General features: G+C 36.6%; 1 protein-coding gene across 2 annotated transcripts in view; it reads left to right on the top strand.

Annotated features, from left to right (window-relative positions):
* The window catches only part of sugct (succinyl-CoA:glutarate-CoA transferase), a 164,632-nt gene that overhangs the window by 90,071 nt on the left and 57,199 nt on the right, over positions 1–17,362 (top strand). The window contains exon 13 of one of the 2 annotated variants that reach the window (XM_051882700.1): positions 1,683–1,813. The exons of the other annotated variant lie outside the window; for it this stretch is intronic. Within the exon in view, the coding sequence (XP_051738660.1) occupies positions 1,683–1,703 (21 nt within the window). The 3' untranslated portion in view covers positions 1,704–1,813. Of the gene's footprint in view, positions 1–1,682; positions 1,814–17,362 lie in introns of those variants that run through there. 2 annotated transcript variants of the gene reach the window in all.

Genomic DNA, 17,362 nt, shown 5'->3' on the forward strand with positions numbered 1-17,362 from the left:
ATTATTGGAGCCGTTGTGTAAATGTCAGGGAAAGGACTGGTGTAAATTACAGTGTGAATTCCCAAGCCTCTGATTTTCCCATGGTCTTCATCCAAAGTCCACCCATCTTTGATATTTTTGTATAGAGTAACCATCTGTGGGATAAAAAAACAACAAAAAAAAAAAAACAACAAAAGTTGATTTACAAATTCTGCTAAGTACAAGTAAGTATAAATTGAAGTAATTGCAAATCTGCTGAAGTCAGTCAAACAACATGTATTAATTTATTTTCTTAGCCAATATTTCATGGAACAGTTTAGACATTTGTCTGCTTCCACAACCACAGCTTTTCTCTTTATCCTTGGCAGTACTTAATATCGTGTCAAATGCCTTTTCGTAATCCTTCATTTGCACATCTTGGAGGAAGTTCTAGCGTCTACAGTGGATTGTCGTGAGCTGGCTGAATGTTAAATCCTGTCTGTTGGTGCTGTTAGTCCCGACAGCAAGCTCCGTTCTCCACCCCATCCTTCTCTTTTCATCCCTCTGAGTCACTGTACCATATTCTTTGACCAGCCAGTGGACTGTTTGCTTTGTTTCGTTGGGATTAAGCTTCCCAGGAGCAGAGTGAATGAAAGGGAAGAGCGTGATTGTGGTGCATTTTTCACATGAACAGTGCAATGGGATCCACCCGGTGGTCATAGTCAATTAAACTAAACAGCTGTTGAGTGGAGTGGGCTTCACTAAGAGTGAATTGTACAAGTGGACATCTGGTCTGCATTAGAGTACTAGCAAACATGTTAAACCAAGCAGCATTCGTAACTGTAGAGAGCAAATACGTTTCCGAATGAATGCGCCTCCAAATGAGGATCAGAGAGAATGTCATAAATGAAAATCAATGTGATGATTCATATGGTTGAATCACTTCACTGGGGGTGGCCAGATCACATGACTTATGGCTAGACTGACCTTTTTCTCAGTGTCTGGTACCACATATACAGATATTTTATTGTATAAAGGAAAAGTTGTCATTCCATACCCGTTAATGTTATTTTGTCTGCAGGAAAAAAGGTGTGAATTTTAAAGAATCTTCACGCAGCCTTTTTTTTCCACACAGCAGTGCTGCTTTCTACATCTTTATAAAGTCATATAATAGCTTTGTGTAATGAACAAACTAAAATGTAAGTTATTTTCTCTCAGATTGATTATGGAGGTCATTATGCAGCTCTCAAAACACTGCACAATATTGTGGTGCAAGTTACACATCAATAACATCAAACATCAAGGCAATGGTTTCTTGCATTGTGCCCAAACGTCATGGTGTTAAACCTGCTGTTGAGCCACAAAGCTATCAAATGGTTTCAAAAGACATATATAGCTTTTTTTTTTTTTTTTTTTCTTGTTGTTTCTCACAGAAAAAAAAAAAAAAATAATAATAATAATAATAATAACAGCATGCAGGTTTGGAACAAAAACTATTTTTTTGACTTTTTACACTAACCATTATACAAGTTCCCTTCACATCAGGGCCATAACCACCATAGCCATTGAGGGGGACAAGTCCCCCCAATAATTAGAAATGGCCAAATTGTCCCCCCCCGAATATTTGATATTCTTGATGCTGCTCTGCTGCACTCCATTACGTACCGCTTTGTTTGTTGTAAGGTTGACAAGAAGTTTTAAAAGTTACATTTTTTGCCTAACAGCACTCATCAATGTCCAAATGATCGAGATGGCCAATCAAATCAAAGAAGGCGGGGCTTACTGTTCACAGAAGATGAGTGCGAAGTCCAATGCAACACTTTAGATTTAATGGTGAAAGAGTGCATGGTAAGATGTAAGTAGCTAAACATTTAATATTTGACAACTGTTTTACGATTGAAATGTTCAGTGACCGACAGTAATGTTCAACAATAATGCAAACTACTCAACTTCATTTTATGAAATTTCACCATTTTGAATTGAACATATGCTATTATTTACATGATTCATGTAATTCATACTAATTGAATGTGAAGAGACAAGAAATGTTTTGCGTTTTTTACATAGTAAGAGTATAAAAGTGAATATGCATATTTTTAAATAAAATATCATTTGCAAATAGTTTAAATTGATTACCTAATAACTACATTCTTCTTTCTTTTTCTTTATTTCATTTGAATCCAATAATTATAACACCCACACACACGAGAGAAAAAAAAAAAAAAAAAAGACATTTCAAGACATGGTTACGGCCTTTCTTCACATTCCATACCAAGGTTGGACTTCATCCAAAATGGTAGGCAAAATGAGATAAATACTAATTTATTGTTATTTATATGTCTATACATTATTGGTTATGGGCTGATTTTAGATTTATTTTTTTTTTTTTTTTTATAAATTATCACTTGGATAATTGAATGCTCACTTCCTTTATTTTTACATGTGGATTACATTTGCCATCATCAAATTTAAATATAATAAATAGTGTACCATTTTTATAGCTGCCGTTTATTGGTTATTGGCCAAATTACAAATGATCAGTTTATCAGATTTTAATATTGATGCATCCCTAATTATAATCCACTCAATACTTAAAAGAACTATAGTGGTTTAGTAGTAACTTTAAAAATAATATAAAACTGACTTTTACTCAAAAATATGTGTATTCTTTGTTAATTAGAGTATTGCGTTGTTCCTTTTATTTATGTTTGATACCTTTTATTGCAATCAGTTTCAAGTCGTAAACTCTGCAGGACAGTGGCCCTCCAAGAGCAGGATTGGACACCCCTGCCCTAACTCCAACTAACACTGTGTTTACACCAGATGCAAACGGCACGACGTGACAAAAGCAAATAGAACCTATTATAGTCAGTGATGCTGTCTACACTGGTTGTAACGCAAAGCGACACAACAAATTCCTGACAGTAAATTGATTCAATTTCTGACGTAGTCTATGCGTTCACAGTACTTTTGACATGAAGAACAGATGGATTTGCAATGGTTGCTTTGTCGCATCCTGTGTAGACAGCCTCAAGCTGTCACGTCCAGTATAGACACTGTGTAACCCTCTACCTTTATTAATCCTAAAAGGCAGAACAGCCTGTCAGACACAAAGTGGGATGTATGATTTGGGTGATTCTTTAGCTTCTTTTAATCACTGATATAGGGTGTCCAGTTATTTCACAGGTCTATAGTGTAGTCTTATCAGGAGAACATTTCTGACTTGTTTCAAGTGCTCAATTAGATTATATTTAAAGCTTAAAAGAATAAGGATGTTTGTCAGAGGTGTATTCTAGGGTTTAGCACACATGCTCACAAAAACACATCAAGCTGTAGTGCTCGTTTAAGAAACCAGGATTTAATTCTGGCCCATATTGTATCCCATTTCCCCTCTCCTTATTGTGCTCCCTATTTGGACTAAATTAGAGAAGGTCAAAAAAATTGAATTTCACAGATGTGTTTTGTGATTATAATCCTATAAACACGTCGTTTTCTTGCACAACCTCAGTAAAAAATTACGGAGCAAATCACCTAATGTTTTTTGGCTAACTCTGGAGTCCTCAGAGAAATCTAATCCATCTGGATAGGAATTTCTCTGATTGTGGTTTTGACGCTTCTTCTGCACCTTGATTATGGATTTAGGCATTTTTCCCTTATGCTGGTTAAAATAATAGTTTGAACCCCATCTGACATAAAAAGTAAATTAAATCAACTCTGATCATGGACTGCTCAGCAAGGGTCTGTCCACACAGAATGATTAAAAATGCAAGACACAGGGCAGTTGAATAGGGGGAAAAATGCTAGGTCTCCTTTAAAATTTGAACTGGTTTTAACTTGAGCGCCATGTTTTTAGAACGCTGTCATGGACGAGATGCTGCAAAAGACACAAGAATTGTGCGCAAAGGTCAAAGATGTCCATCTAATGTGTGCAACAATGTTGCTTATCTTAATTCTAGGGCTGCCCTTGACTAAAGATTTTTCTGGTCATCTAGTAGTCGTTCATTTTAAGCAATTAGTCGACTAATCGCACGTTTATTAATATACCGTATAAATCAAAAAAAAGAGCCGTTTAATGCCTACATAGCCTAATCAGCGTTCAAGCGCATGCATAAAGCTTACCACAGCACACTGGCAGAATTAATGATTATGAATGTGTCGTGAAAAAAAACAGCAAGGAGATTGCTTTAACATTTTAATAATTAATTTATATACTAGTGTTTTCTGTATTTTCAGCTGCAGTGATGAAGTTGACCATGCTGACTCGTCATCTCCATAGTAGTGGACGCACCATTTCATATGGATTACATAACCTGACAATATTTGTTTTCCATTTGAATTGGTTAATTTAAAAGTAGACATTTCGCTTTCTGTAGATAGGCAATTTTACATGGAGTTTCGGTTCTTTCTCTTTTTTTGGCGTGCTCAAGCTCACAGAGCGAGACGGAAGAAATCGCACCCTGTTTGCTTTTATTATTTTACAAAAGCACAACGTTTTGTTGTTATTGTGAGTGCACACAAATAAAAGTAGACTCTTTACAGTTTCAAATGATGTATTACTCTTTATGACCAAAAATGACAGAGTATTTTAAGTGCAAGTGATCGCACCGACGCCTCCATGTTAGCTGTCATGCAGTAAGCGCACTACTATTCAGCTTTCACACTCCGCACAAACACTTGAATAGCCCACATTTTTCTAGTTTAACGTTAAAGTGATCGACCATGTAAAGTTGCTAGTACTTAAATGTTTCCATATTTGAGGTCAATGAATGATAGCGAGTGTTTGGATGTCCTGCCCGATTTACTGTAATTACCACATAGACCAGCTGTTAACGATCTGTCCGTCACAGACTGCGTGATTTCACCACTTCCTGTGGATTTTTTTTCCTCAACTAAGCGACTAATAAAATTTTGGTCAACTGCGCCCTTTCTCGTTGACTAACAGTTAGTCAACTATTAGGGGCAGCCCTACTTAAATCCTTCCCTTATGTTATAAATATCTTTGCTGTGATCCGAATGTTGCGCCGTCAGAAGAGGGTTTTGATCATTCAACATTGGCAGAATTTTAAAAGGCCAGAATTTGAGACTTGAGGGTTTCTGGTGTAGAGCATTTCAAGAATTGAGGGCTGCAGCTATTTTCAACAGCCGTTTCCTCACTCCTCCGAACGTTATTTGCTCAGTAGGCTACTAGTCTCTTTTAAGTCTGTAATACCTTTTTACACAAACACAGAATTCAACTGCAGAGAGCTCATGCGTCATGTAGGTGAGTAATGATTGTTTATGTCCACATCCACACATAAACAAACAAACTAATCTAATAAAAATAAATTTGGCGCTATTCTTATTCACAAAGTTGGTTCACACAACAATGCATGCCTCTGTGAAAAATTCACAAGTGAACAAGTGAATTACTGTTGCTTATCTTAATTCCTTTCCTTATTTTTTAAATAACATTATAATTTGATCAAATATGCAAGTCTGAACTCCAGTGTAGTTAGCTGAGTTTCTGAAAGAACTGTAAACATAGTAAGTATCTTTAGATGTCTGAAAGTATAGGTTGAGAGTTTCATCATCTAAGTACAAAACAGGCTCACCGTGGCTCCTCTCCATAAGCCTGAGCCTGTTTCCGTCCAAAAGGAAGTATCAAAGTTTCAGAAATGAGTTAAAAGTATATCCTGATGTATTGTGATAGTGCTGTGATACGGAATAATTTATGCCTTCTGACTTGTGGGAGGACATTTATATGTCCAAATGGTCCCCAAACATCCTGCCATCCTCCGAGGGTGAGGGAGGAGGAAACCGTGCTCTGAAAGTTAACTTTGTATGTCTACACGGCTCCATAAATGTCACTACACATGTGCTGGCCCTTAAGCGTGTTCACGAGCTGGAAGGCATTTTGATATGCCCCTTTTGATATGCCTCCAGCGATCATGGATACTTTGCTCTGAATCTGTACTTGTCCTCAAGCCATCACCTCAACCAAGCCTTGCAGAATAGGAGGGTCTTTTCTTTAATGGTCCTGGGCGATGGTGTGGAGCAGCACAGCTGTGCATGTCTTTATATGATGAGCTGCAGGTGGAGATATTCAACTGATGATCATCCTCCTGGCTGCATCCATAACCTAAAGCAGCTGCCCAGTCAGTCATTGACTTCACAGGCAGCGTTCTTGTATAAAAGCACGTCCCATGGATACTGCTTTCAGACCATCTTCCAAGAATCCATAACGTCATGTCTGATCATCTTAAATAAATTCTAGTGCGCATTGGTTCCTCTTTAAGATGCATTTCTTAAAAACCAGGGATGTGTGAGAAGAACTAAGATGAAGGGAAGGGAGGAAGGAGCAGTTCTTCTGTACTTGAAGATGTTAATGAAGGGACGGACTAAGAAAGGGAGCTGATTTATGGAGTGTCCTTCCTTTTACCTGTGCTCTATGGCTATGGGGCCTCTAGAAGTGAGGAGAAATTGCCGACAAAATCATGTGATACCGGTCCAGAGCAGTGGCCCGAGCCTAATGAATTCCCAAATGAGAATCTGGTCGGTCATGAGACTCTTTGCTGGCACAGAATCCTCTCAAATGTCTGTGTTCATCTGCTTTGTGGACCTCAAACCAGCTGTAACAAATGAAGGGTGTTCATAAGACTGCAAAGTGTGAGTCCAATATTTTCACCTCAAATGAAACATCTAGAGATCTTCACATGTGAGAAATTAGTCAAAACACCCCTAGGGTGGAATCCTATCAACTTTGTCAACTGTGATCCAAATGTTGTGCCATCAGAACAGGGTTTTGATAATTCATGCTAACATATTGGCAGAATTTTAAATGTCAAGAATTTGAGATTTCCGTCTCATTTGCTCAGTAGGCCTCTGACATCTTCCAAGTCTGTAATATGTTTCTACATTAATACAAAATTCAATTACAGAGAACTCATGCGTCATTTAAGTGAGTAATGATTGAATCAGAGTATGCACTGTACACATCTGCACATAAACAAACTTAATAAAAAATAAAAATAAATTAAGCACTATTCTTATTTACAAAGTTGGTCCACACAGCAATGCATATTGAAAAATTCAGAACAAGTGAGCTACAAGTGAGCTACTGACTTCTTGCTAAAATCTTATGTGAAATTTATGTCAATAAGTAGAGGTGTAAAGGCTTGTTCACACCATGAATGTTCTGATTTTTGCATGCAATTTATCTGTTCAGACCAAAGTGTAAAAAAACCTCCAGGCAGCTGAATGAAAATGCAGTCTCTGAACGTAGGTGGCACTTATAGAAAAGCAGAAAAAACACTTTTACCCTGTTACACAAAGTGCTGTGCAGCTGTCTGTATCTAACACTCACTTTTAATGGAGAAGGAAGGAAATAAAACTGTATTTATGTTATCAAATAGGCTATTCAGATTTTTTCATTCACTATCGTGTGCATCAAACACCAATAGATAAAAGCCATAACTTCCTCTGCTATGCACTGTTGCTTATAAAAAAAAATATTATGTTCATGAGTGCCACCAAGTCGTAGTTTTTTGTAACATAAAACTCTGGACATGTGACCAGAAGCGCCAATCGGTGACTGTCTGAACAAACAAATTAACAGCCATTCATTCAAATTAAAATGTTTGTTGCATAGAAGTTTCATCTTGGTGTGAACAGGTCTTCAGTATTTGCTTGCAACACTTTGGTATGATTCTCTCTCCGACTTCATGAATTTGGTTTGATTCAGTTAGAATATTTGCTCGGGGTTGTAATTATTTTCAAAAATATTGAAGACATGAATGAAACTGGAAGGAACATTAAACGTACATATCTGAAGTGGATTTGGTGAATTTCAGCTTGATTGGTGTAATTTAGGTCACAAACTGTGTGTTTTGGATAAGAAATGAATTTTATTTTATATAAATTCATTAGAATTTAAACGATTATTAAATTCTCTAACCAGTTTAAATTATTAGATGCATTTTATATCTCTAGCCTTTGCTGAAATGCCTAATGTTCTTGAAGACCTTTCATGTTCAGACTGAGACTCTAAATGCAATGTAGAGTAAAGATAATTAGCATACACATGAGGTCAAGATGTTGGCTATGATAAGTAATTATCACACATGGTAATTGTTTTTATGCAAGACCATCTGTGTTCAGAAAGGAGAGTGTTTGTTTGTTCATGGGAACTGTCCCAGAATGACCTTTACTGGACACTCCCCTGCTATTGCTTGTTGTTTTCACCATTGCTTCACGAGGCACCTGGGAAACATTTGCATTTGTCAACAAACATCTTTGAAATGTTTTTTAACTCCTCTTTTTGTCTAATTTTTCCCCAGTGATCTTTTTCAGGTATCAAAACAACAGGATTGTTTAGGGGGAAATGTTCCGGTTTTGTCTCATGAATGCAGCTCTCAAAGCTCTGTAGCTGCATGATGTATTTTAAACTTTACACTGCATTTTTATGAGGTGAAAATGTTGCTCTGGCAATTGGTCTTAATTTATGTCTGGCTGTCTATGTAGGATGGTACACGATTACTGACATGTTACCTTTGTTTTAGAACAGCCTTAGCTTGTCTATGTTGTTTGTGATTGTTAATCAGTAAAACTTTGGCATGGTTCATGGTGGTCTACTGTGTTTATACTTATTTTCTTTCAGTTCTAAGATGTAAAGGGATGCTGATATTTTGCTACTGTAATGTGCTGTAGATGTAATCTGTTTTTCTGTCTATAGAGGTCCTCTTTGCTCTGGATACCAGCTCTGTCAGAGAATCATCAGAGATATGAACCATTTATTTATTTAGGCAGATTTTATTCATAGACTATATAGACAGTGTATTTTTTGTGGGGTAAAGTTCTTTACAGGATCATCTTTCAGATTTTCAAGATCAGCTACTGGTTACCAATATGCTCTTCTGCTGAATTAAATGAACTTAAGTTTAAATGAGGCAAAACTAAAGGCTGGTGTAAATGGGTAAGTGAAGAAAACCAAGCCCAGTTAAAGGAAAAGTTCACCCAAAAATGTACATCCATGTGATTCTATGGAACAATGCAAATTTTTCAATGACCAAGGACTGAAGCGCAAAAAGACCACAAAAATAAGTTGTCCATATGAACCCAGGAACTGAATCAGTATGATTTATGAATGAATCATTACAAATCATTAAGAATTTTGATGGTGAACCAATTTATTGAAAATATCTGACTCAGATGGATTCACAAATGGATATTTCCATCCTTGTTAGCTTTTGAATTTTTTTTTTTTTTTTAGCTAGGATGGAAGTCAAGATTTTCACTCAATAATGACTTAAAATCTCAAAGCGTATGGCTTCAGAAGACTTGAAATATTATGCTTTTATAAGCCCTTTTATAAGCTTGAAAGTGGAAGCAAGAGATTCAGACAATTTTCGAACATCATGAAGGTGAGTAAATGACAGAATTTTCATTTTTGGTGAACTATTCCTTTAAGACAACGCTGGTGCCAAAAGCACAAAAGCTAAGCTGTCTGAGAATCTTTAGAGTTCGTTCTGGCTTTTTCCAAAGAATGGCCTAAACAGACACGCTTTGATTCTTCATCCATTCACAATTAGAAATGAGTGTGCCAGCAGCCCATCCGCATTCTTCACATTTCAACACAATATTGATTTTCCCACAAGACATCACTCATGAGAGGGAGATTTCCCATCATGTTTTTGTGCCGTGATGATGATTGGCAGTTCAGTTTGTTGCTCAGAACAGTCTGTTGGTCAGTCTCTGGTCAGTGCTTGAACACTGCTCACTGTGTGGCTATTGTTTACAAATTATTCTCAAATCAAACTCAATGAGCTTGCAGTGATGCATTTTGACCTGCAATTTAACAATTAAATTTGAGTTTGAGATTCCAAACCCATGAGTTTGTGGTGTGATAATGCCATTCATTTCTTTGGATATAAATCATGGACGATATTTTGATTAGACATGATTTCTGATACTGGTATGGAAAATCGATTGAATGTCATCCCAGAAAACACATCCTACAGTATTCCTATTTTCATGTGTCCCATAATTGAAAAACATTAATCACAGTTAATCACAGCATGGCCCAAAGAAATAGCTTCCTTACACTAATATGCACTCATTCTTGTCACATATGATATTTGTTAAGATGGTCAGAAATCTGCCTGTCAATATCAAATATGTTTTTTGAACCGATAGAGAGTTCTGGTTTTGGCAGTGTTCTAATGTTTTAATGTCATTTGTGGAGTTACAGAAACATTCTGCGGTCTTAAACTAAATGAAGAAAAGAAGAAACCCGTTCTATAGAGATTTAGTGACTATTTGGGTTTGACAAATGTATGAACTATGGGTCTCTTGTATGTTGGGGTCATTCTTATTTTTATTTTATTTTATTTGATTGAAAACAAGCTCTTCACTAAAATATAAAGATGTCAGCTGCTAAAGCTGTGATCATATTGGTACATTGTGACAAAGCTACACTCTGGGAACATATTACAGGTTCCACTCAGTGTAAAATTTAATTAAACCAGATGCTAGTGTTGACTCATATCATGTAATTATGAGCAAACTTTCTAACAAAACTTTTAAGCTAAAAATACAGCTTTACTGTTAGCAATAAAAGAGAAATAATAATTCTTGCTGAGTTTGGACCCCTTATTGGGAGCATTTTCAAGAGTTCTTCTGATTTATGTATGTCTGTATTTTTTTTTCTTCTTCTTGTCCTTGTCTGTACACGGAACCATGCTTCCCCTGTCCCAAATGTTTGTGGTCTGACAGATGAATCTTACACGAGCTCCAAGCACTTAAAAGCTTGTCACGTGTTCCATCCGCCTCCCGTGGGAACATGGCGGTTACAAGTGACTCAGTCCAGTTCCCCTCTCTAGTCAAAGTCAGTGTCCTTGCATTGGGCAGAACATCCAAAATACCACTTCTCTTAGATAAGGATAAAAAAAAGAATGCTGATTGGTTGATTTAAATATGTAATTTGTTGATTTATCAATATCACTTTGTAGGTTCTTTATTGGCATCTATGGTAGGGATGGTCCAAATACCATTTTTTTGAGCTTCGAAGCTTCGGTAGTAATCCACAACAAATATTCGAAGCTTCGGAAGGAGGGGGCTGAACATATTCGTCTCTCTAATAAAGGCAGTGTAACGAGTAGAAATATGATGTGGCCCCTTTAAGAGCTGCGCGCTCCCGGTTGAACTGTCTGCATTGTATGTGCGACTCGAGCACCACATGTATGCAGGTTATTTCTGTTTTTCTGTTGCTCATTTAAAGTTATTTTCTTTATTAAGTAACGCTGTGGACGGCATAACATTTGCGACGGACAGTTACACGAGTTTCATGGGGAATAAAGCGCTAGTTGTGAAATGTCAATTGCCTCCGTGAAGTCTGTCTGGTATCAATAACTCAAGCTAAGTGAGCTAACGTATCCCTATTTGCTACGTACACAATGCGTTACAGCAGGAATCTTTCTGTGTCTGTTTTTTCGTATTCGTGATCCTAAAAATTCGTCACGCACAGAGACCTTGCACACTGAGTCCAATGCTATTAATGAATCCATTTCGAAAAAATTCACAAAATAATACAAAATGAAGTCTTCAAGCAGTGAGCATGATTTAGTTGTCCTCTCTCTTCTTAAAAAGACAAAAAGAAAGAGGAAATATTGGGTACATCCAATCCTGAGATTGCGTAGAGAGGAAGGAGAGTTCCACCTCATCAAGAAGCTGCGTGATTATCCCAAGCGTTTCAAAGTTTACTTCAGAATGTCAGTGCCTCAGTTTGATGCTTTGCTAGCGATACTGGCACACTCTATCTTTATATTCTGTCTCTTTCCGCACTTTGTTTGTCATACAGTGCTACTGCTTTGTGCTGTAGACGACGTGGATCAACTTGTCAGATGGCATTGGGGATTTTGGCGTTCGCATAAGATGGCTCTGAATTGTCAAAACGTCTCTCAAAATGCGTGCCACGGATGCGAAAAACGCAGAAAATCGAACCTGATCCAAATTTTTTTATGATGGACGAATGTTTCGGAGGCAGTGTGCAAACGTGATGGACATAACATGAGGTCGTATTTATTTTTTAACATGCGAAAATTTCGCATGCAAATTTCGGACTCAGTGTGCAAAGGCCTTAATACTTTTAATAAGGTAGCCTAACATTTTTCTGACAAACAAATCACTCGCAAATCAGAAATTAGAAGTAATTACTGACACAGTAACGGGTTGGCGAACTGTATTACGAACTGTAATAAATAAAGAACACGCCGTCCCAGTAAAATCTCACGTTTGAGTTATAACAAGCTCCTATATTTCACAGTATATTCATTTAGATTGATAATAATGGGTAAAAAGGCTAATACATTTTGTTTCTATTATTCTATTTTCCACAATGTCAAAGCAACGCAGCTTAACCCAAAATACAAGCCAATACAGTTGCGCACTTCAGACAGAGAATACTCCACATGCAGGGAACACATTAGTAATCTAAGAAGCAACAAACATATATTTAAGTATAACAAGGTTGGGTTCCTTCAACTGTCCATCCTATTAAGAACGGATAGGCTATATAAGATAATTGTAAAAAAAAAAAAAAAAAAAAGCATTGTATTTTGCCATATTTTAGAGCGTACATATTCAAGCGTGAATAAGAACCATTTCGCGTGTGGGGGATGCCAGTTGTGTGAGAAGAAAAAAAAAAAAACGAATATTCAAATCCCAAATTTGAAAATCGAATACCAACCCACCGAACGAATATTCGAATAATCGAATATTTGGGTCCAGCCCTATTAACATCCACACACAAAAGAATCTTTATTGTGGAAAAATGTATGTATATATATATATATATATATATATATATATATATATATATATATATATATATATATATTCAGTGGTTCTTGAATCATGTTTTAAGTGCAAGAATAAGTCTTTTATTTTACATTCCCTAAGAAACGTGCTACAGGAACTTAAAACTAGTGCACTTATACACAACTGGTTAGTCATTTTTCCACACAGTTGCAATTAATACAAGTTCAGATTTCATTCCCTGCTGATCCACAATAATAAGATAAAGTGATAATCATCAGATATACTGATTACCAAACTTATGAATCTTATTTGTGTGTTATTGATGACAAATGAAGACAACTTCGCAGGGCTGTTTACTTAAAATAGGGCTTCAGGACTTCAGTATTTTCATGCTCTAATTATCTTATGTAGTTATCTGGCTTCATGCTTTGATGGTCACCTGCTATTTAGAGGCCTGGTCTGGTAAGGGGCCATTTACACAGCATGTGTTATCGCATCCGACTGTGGTGTTTATTGTTTATTGTAGTACAATTAATTGTATTTCTGTGTAAACATGTACTAGATGGATGTCTTTGACCTTTGTCACTGGTGTTTTTTTTATGCATCTCACACCATGAGTACTGCCTTTTAAGTAAACATAAGTTTTAAACACTTTCTGTTTTTGAATGCAGGAACCCATCCTGTGTGTATGGCTCCACTCATCAGACAAAGTCACGAACCGAACAGCTTTGCTTGCATAGTCAAAGGTCTAAAATTTATTCAATGATTTGAGTGTTGTGTGCCTCTTTTCTTGCATCTAAGTTTAAAAAGAGCTTAATTGTTGATCTACCTCAGAAACCGCCTAATCGTAAACTAAAGCTTTTCCTCGTAACAGGCGTGGCACTGCTGTCTTTTGTTTCTTTTGTTATTACGGTCTTTTTTTACAGTGACTCAAGGCTAACCAACAATTTCAAGGTACATTTTGAGAGATGTTGCATCATATTGTAAACAAAGCCTTGCTTTTCCTAACACAGATTTGATGAACCACAAATATGCTTTGAAGGATGCATTACAAAAACTTTTTTAAAGCATCTCAGACAATGGTTTCATCATCTGGCAGATCTCAACTGCTGATGTACACTGAAAAAATCTTAGTAAAATTTTTCAACTCCATGTGTGAAATATGCTTGAAAAATCTAAAAGTTTTTAGTACTTAAAAAATGAAGTACAAGCCACTAAGTTAAGTACATTTAACTTAACTTAAAATGTAATTAAATATCACTTAACCAAGTCAAGTAAATAAGTACATACTTTAAGATTTTATTACATTTTGTATGGCAAGTTTTACAAAATTAAATTTTTGATTAATTAATCTTAATTTTAGACATATACTGCACTAACATTAGCACACTTTCATTAAATGTCAAATTTTAAATGTCTGTATTTTATTACTATTATATTTAAAATTAATAAAATGTTCAGCAATTGTGTTGCTTTAGCTCATTTTAATGAGGTAAATTAAACAAGCAGCAAAAAAAAAACAAAAAACATGATGATATAGTTCATATTGATCGAGGACTGCACTGCTGGAAATACCAGTTTTTAAGTGAACTTCCATGCTGGTCAAAACTAGTTTATGCTAGTCCAAATTCCCACATAGAAATATACTGTAACTGTGACTAAATTTAACTTAATTTACAAATTTTGGCACTGAACGAATCTAATCGCAAAGTGAAAACATCTCAAATTTATCTAAAATATTTCGAATGTAAAATTAACTTCCAAAATAACTGATTTCATAAGTATTCACACCGACACACCTAAATCATCACTGATGCAGCCAATTGCTTTTAGAAGTCACATAAATAGTTCGCTTGTGTGTACTCAAGAGGTTTCAATTGATTGTAGTATAAATACACATCTATCTGGAAGGTCCAACTTCTGGTGAGTCAGTATTATGGCAGAACTTACACCATATCCCTTGGAGAACCGTTAAATCAATAATTAACAAATGGAAAGAGTATGTTCACAGCTGTAAATCTACCTAGCGCAGGCCGTCCTCAAAAAGTAGCTTTGCGAGAAGGTGGAGGCCACCAAGACACCAATGAAGTAGTTACAAGTTTCTATGACTGAGACTGGAGAGAATGAGCATTGCCCAGTTCACCCATCACAGCTTTATGGCAGAGCAGCAAAGAGAAAGCCACTGTTGTCATATGAGTTCTGGCCTGCAGTTTTCCAGAAGGCATGTGGTGGACTCTGAAGCCATCTGGAAGAGGGTTTTATGATCCAATGAGACCACAATCGAGCTTTTGGGCCATCAAAGCAAATGCCATGTTTGGCATTAGTTAAACACTGTGCATCGTCAGAGAAAAACTATCCTCACTGTGAATCCTGGTGGTAGCAGCATCATGCCGTGGGGATGCCTGGAAGGCTTGTGAGGGTCAAATGAATACAGAAAAACTGGAGGAAAACCTGACGGAGTCTGCAAGACACCTGTGACTTGGGAGAAGATTTGTTTTCCAGCAAGACAGTGACTTCAAGTATAAACCCCAAGCCCAAGGAATGGCTTAAAAACAACGTTAATGTCCTTGAGTGGCCAAGTCAGATCTCAATCCAATTGAGAATTTGTGGGTGGACTTGAAAAAGGCTGTTAGCTCACAATCTCCATGCAACCTGACTGAGTTGAAGCAGTTCTGCAAAGATGAATGGTGACTGCAGTGGCCAGATGTGCAAAGCTGATGGAGACCTACAGACTCAATGCTGGAACTGCCGCCAAAGGAGCATCTACTAAATGCTGACTTGAAGGGGCAAATGCGTATGTAAACAGATGTTTTGTGTTTAACCAAAATACATTTTGAATTGTAGAAAATTGTTTTCACTTGAAAGAATATTTTGTTCTGTTGATCATTGTCAATCCTCTGGAGGGAAAAAAAAAAAAAAAAAAAAAAAACTTCTAACTTTAATGAAGGTGAATACCATTTAAAAGATTTGTGCACTTTAAAATGAAAATTACCCCAAGAAATCAGTTACACTTTTTTTTGTAAGCTGAATACGGAAGGTGTAGGATGTAGCGAAAGTGTTTTGAGCTGCGTTACAATTTCTTTGTAAGTTGAATAATGAACATTTAAGAAACATTTCTTATTAGTACAGTCGAAAAGGTTGTGCTGCTTAATATTTTTGTGGAAAACATGAATCATATTTGTTCTCTTGTTTGATGAATAGTGTTTATTTAAAATAGAAATCTTTTGTAACATAATAAATGTCTTTACTGTCACTTTTGATCCATTTAATGATCACTGCTTAATTTTTTCTTAAAAAAAAAAAAATGACTGCAAACTTTTGAATAGTAGTGCACTTATATTTTTATGGAAAAAATGTGATTCATTTGAAGCATTACATGTCATTAATTTGATTAAAATGTTTAATTGATTTAAAGATTACACGTCCTGTAGGTGAAAGTGGACCATCTTGAGTCCACCGTCATCTGTTCTTTTCAGTATACTGCACATTCATTGATCTGTGGCCAGTCGGTGAAACTCCAGGAGTGCCTCCCAGAAAGAGCTTTACCCTGTATCTGGGTCAGTCTCCTGTCCTGAACTCACCTCCACAGCTAGCTGTGCATTTGCATTCTCAAACAGACTTTCCCGCCTTTGCCAAAATCCAGTGCAGAATGTATGTGAGCAAAACTGTGTGTCAGATTTAGTGTTATTTTCATCAGTGTTTTACTTGTTGCTGACAAACCGGCTGTTTAGAATGGCATACTGAAAGCTTAAAGCAGCCATATGATGAGAACATAAAGTGATATACTCTGTAAACTTTCAGAACTCAAAACACCCAGTCCAAAAAGTGTATTTATTGAATCCAAGTTGCAAATACGACCTGTTCTGAACTTTGTAAGACAAATGAATCCAATGAATCAAAACATGACCGTACACATTTATATATCAGTGACGATTGTTCTGCGGTCAAAAACTTGGCCAGCCCAGTTATGATGAGGTAATGAGAAAAAAAAAAAATAGATGCTATTATACCTATATGCCAGATACAATATAAGAGTAAAATGAGCTGTCAAACCGGTGTAACATCTACCAGTCTGAATCTTTCCGAAAGATCCCCATGTTAGAAACAACTGGCTGCAATTTATTTTTATCAAGGATTTGCATAATTTCATTCAAACTTAATAGTTCAGTGGATTATTATGAATCTATCACAATGTGACATAATCAGAATCCTTTTATGAATCTGTCACAGGCTTAAGGATTAAATAGTTCAGTAAAAAACTATACGCCCATGAGCCAAAACATTATGACCACCTGCCTGATATGCTGCTGGTCCTCTGCATACTGCCAAAACAGCTCCGACCTGCTGATGTATGGACTCTGCAAGACCCCTGAAGTTGTCCTGTGGTATCATGATGTCAGCAGCCAAATCCTTCAAGTTCTGTAGGTTGCAAGGTGGAGTTGCCATGGATTGAACTTATTAGTCTAGCACATCCCACAGATGCTCGATTGGATTGAGATCTGGGTCATTTGGAGGTCAGGGCAACACTTTGAACTCTTCATCTTGTGTGACAAATTGCATTCCGGGGGTGGGGGATCCTCAAACCATTCCTGAACATTGTGTGCAGTGTGGC

Source organism: Ctenopharyngodon idella, chromosome 23, assembly GCF_019924925.1.
Source record: "Ctenopharyngodon idella isolate HZGC_01 chromosome 23, HZGC01, whole genome shotgun sequence".
In the NCBI taxonomy this organism is placed as follows: domain Eukaryota; kingdom Metazoa; phylum Chordata; class Actinopteri; order Cypriniformes; family Xenocyprididae; genus Ctenopharyngodon; species Ctenopharyngodon idella.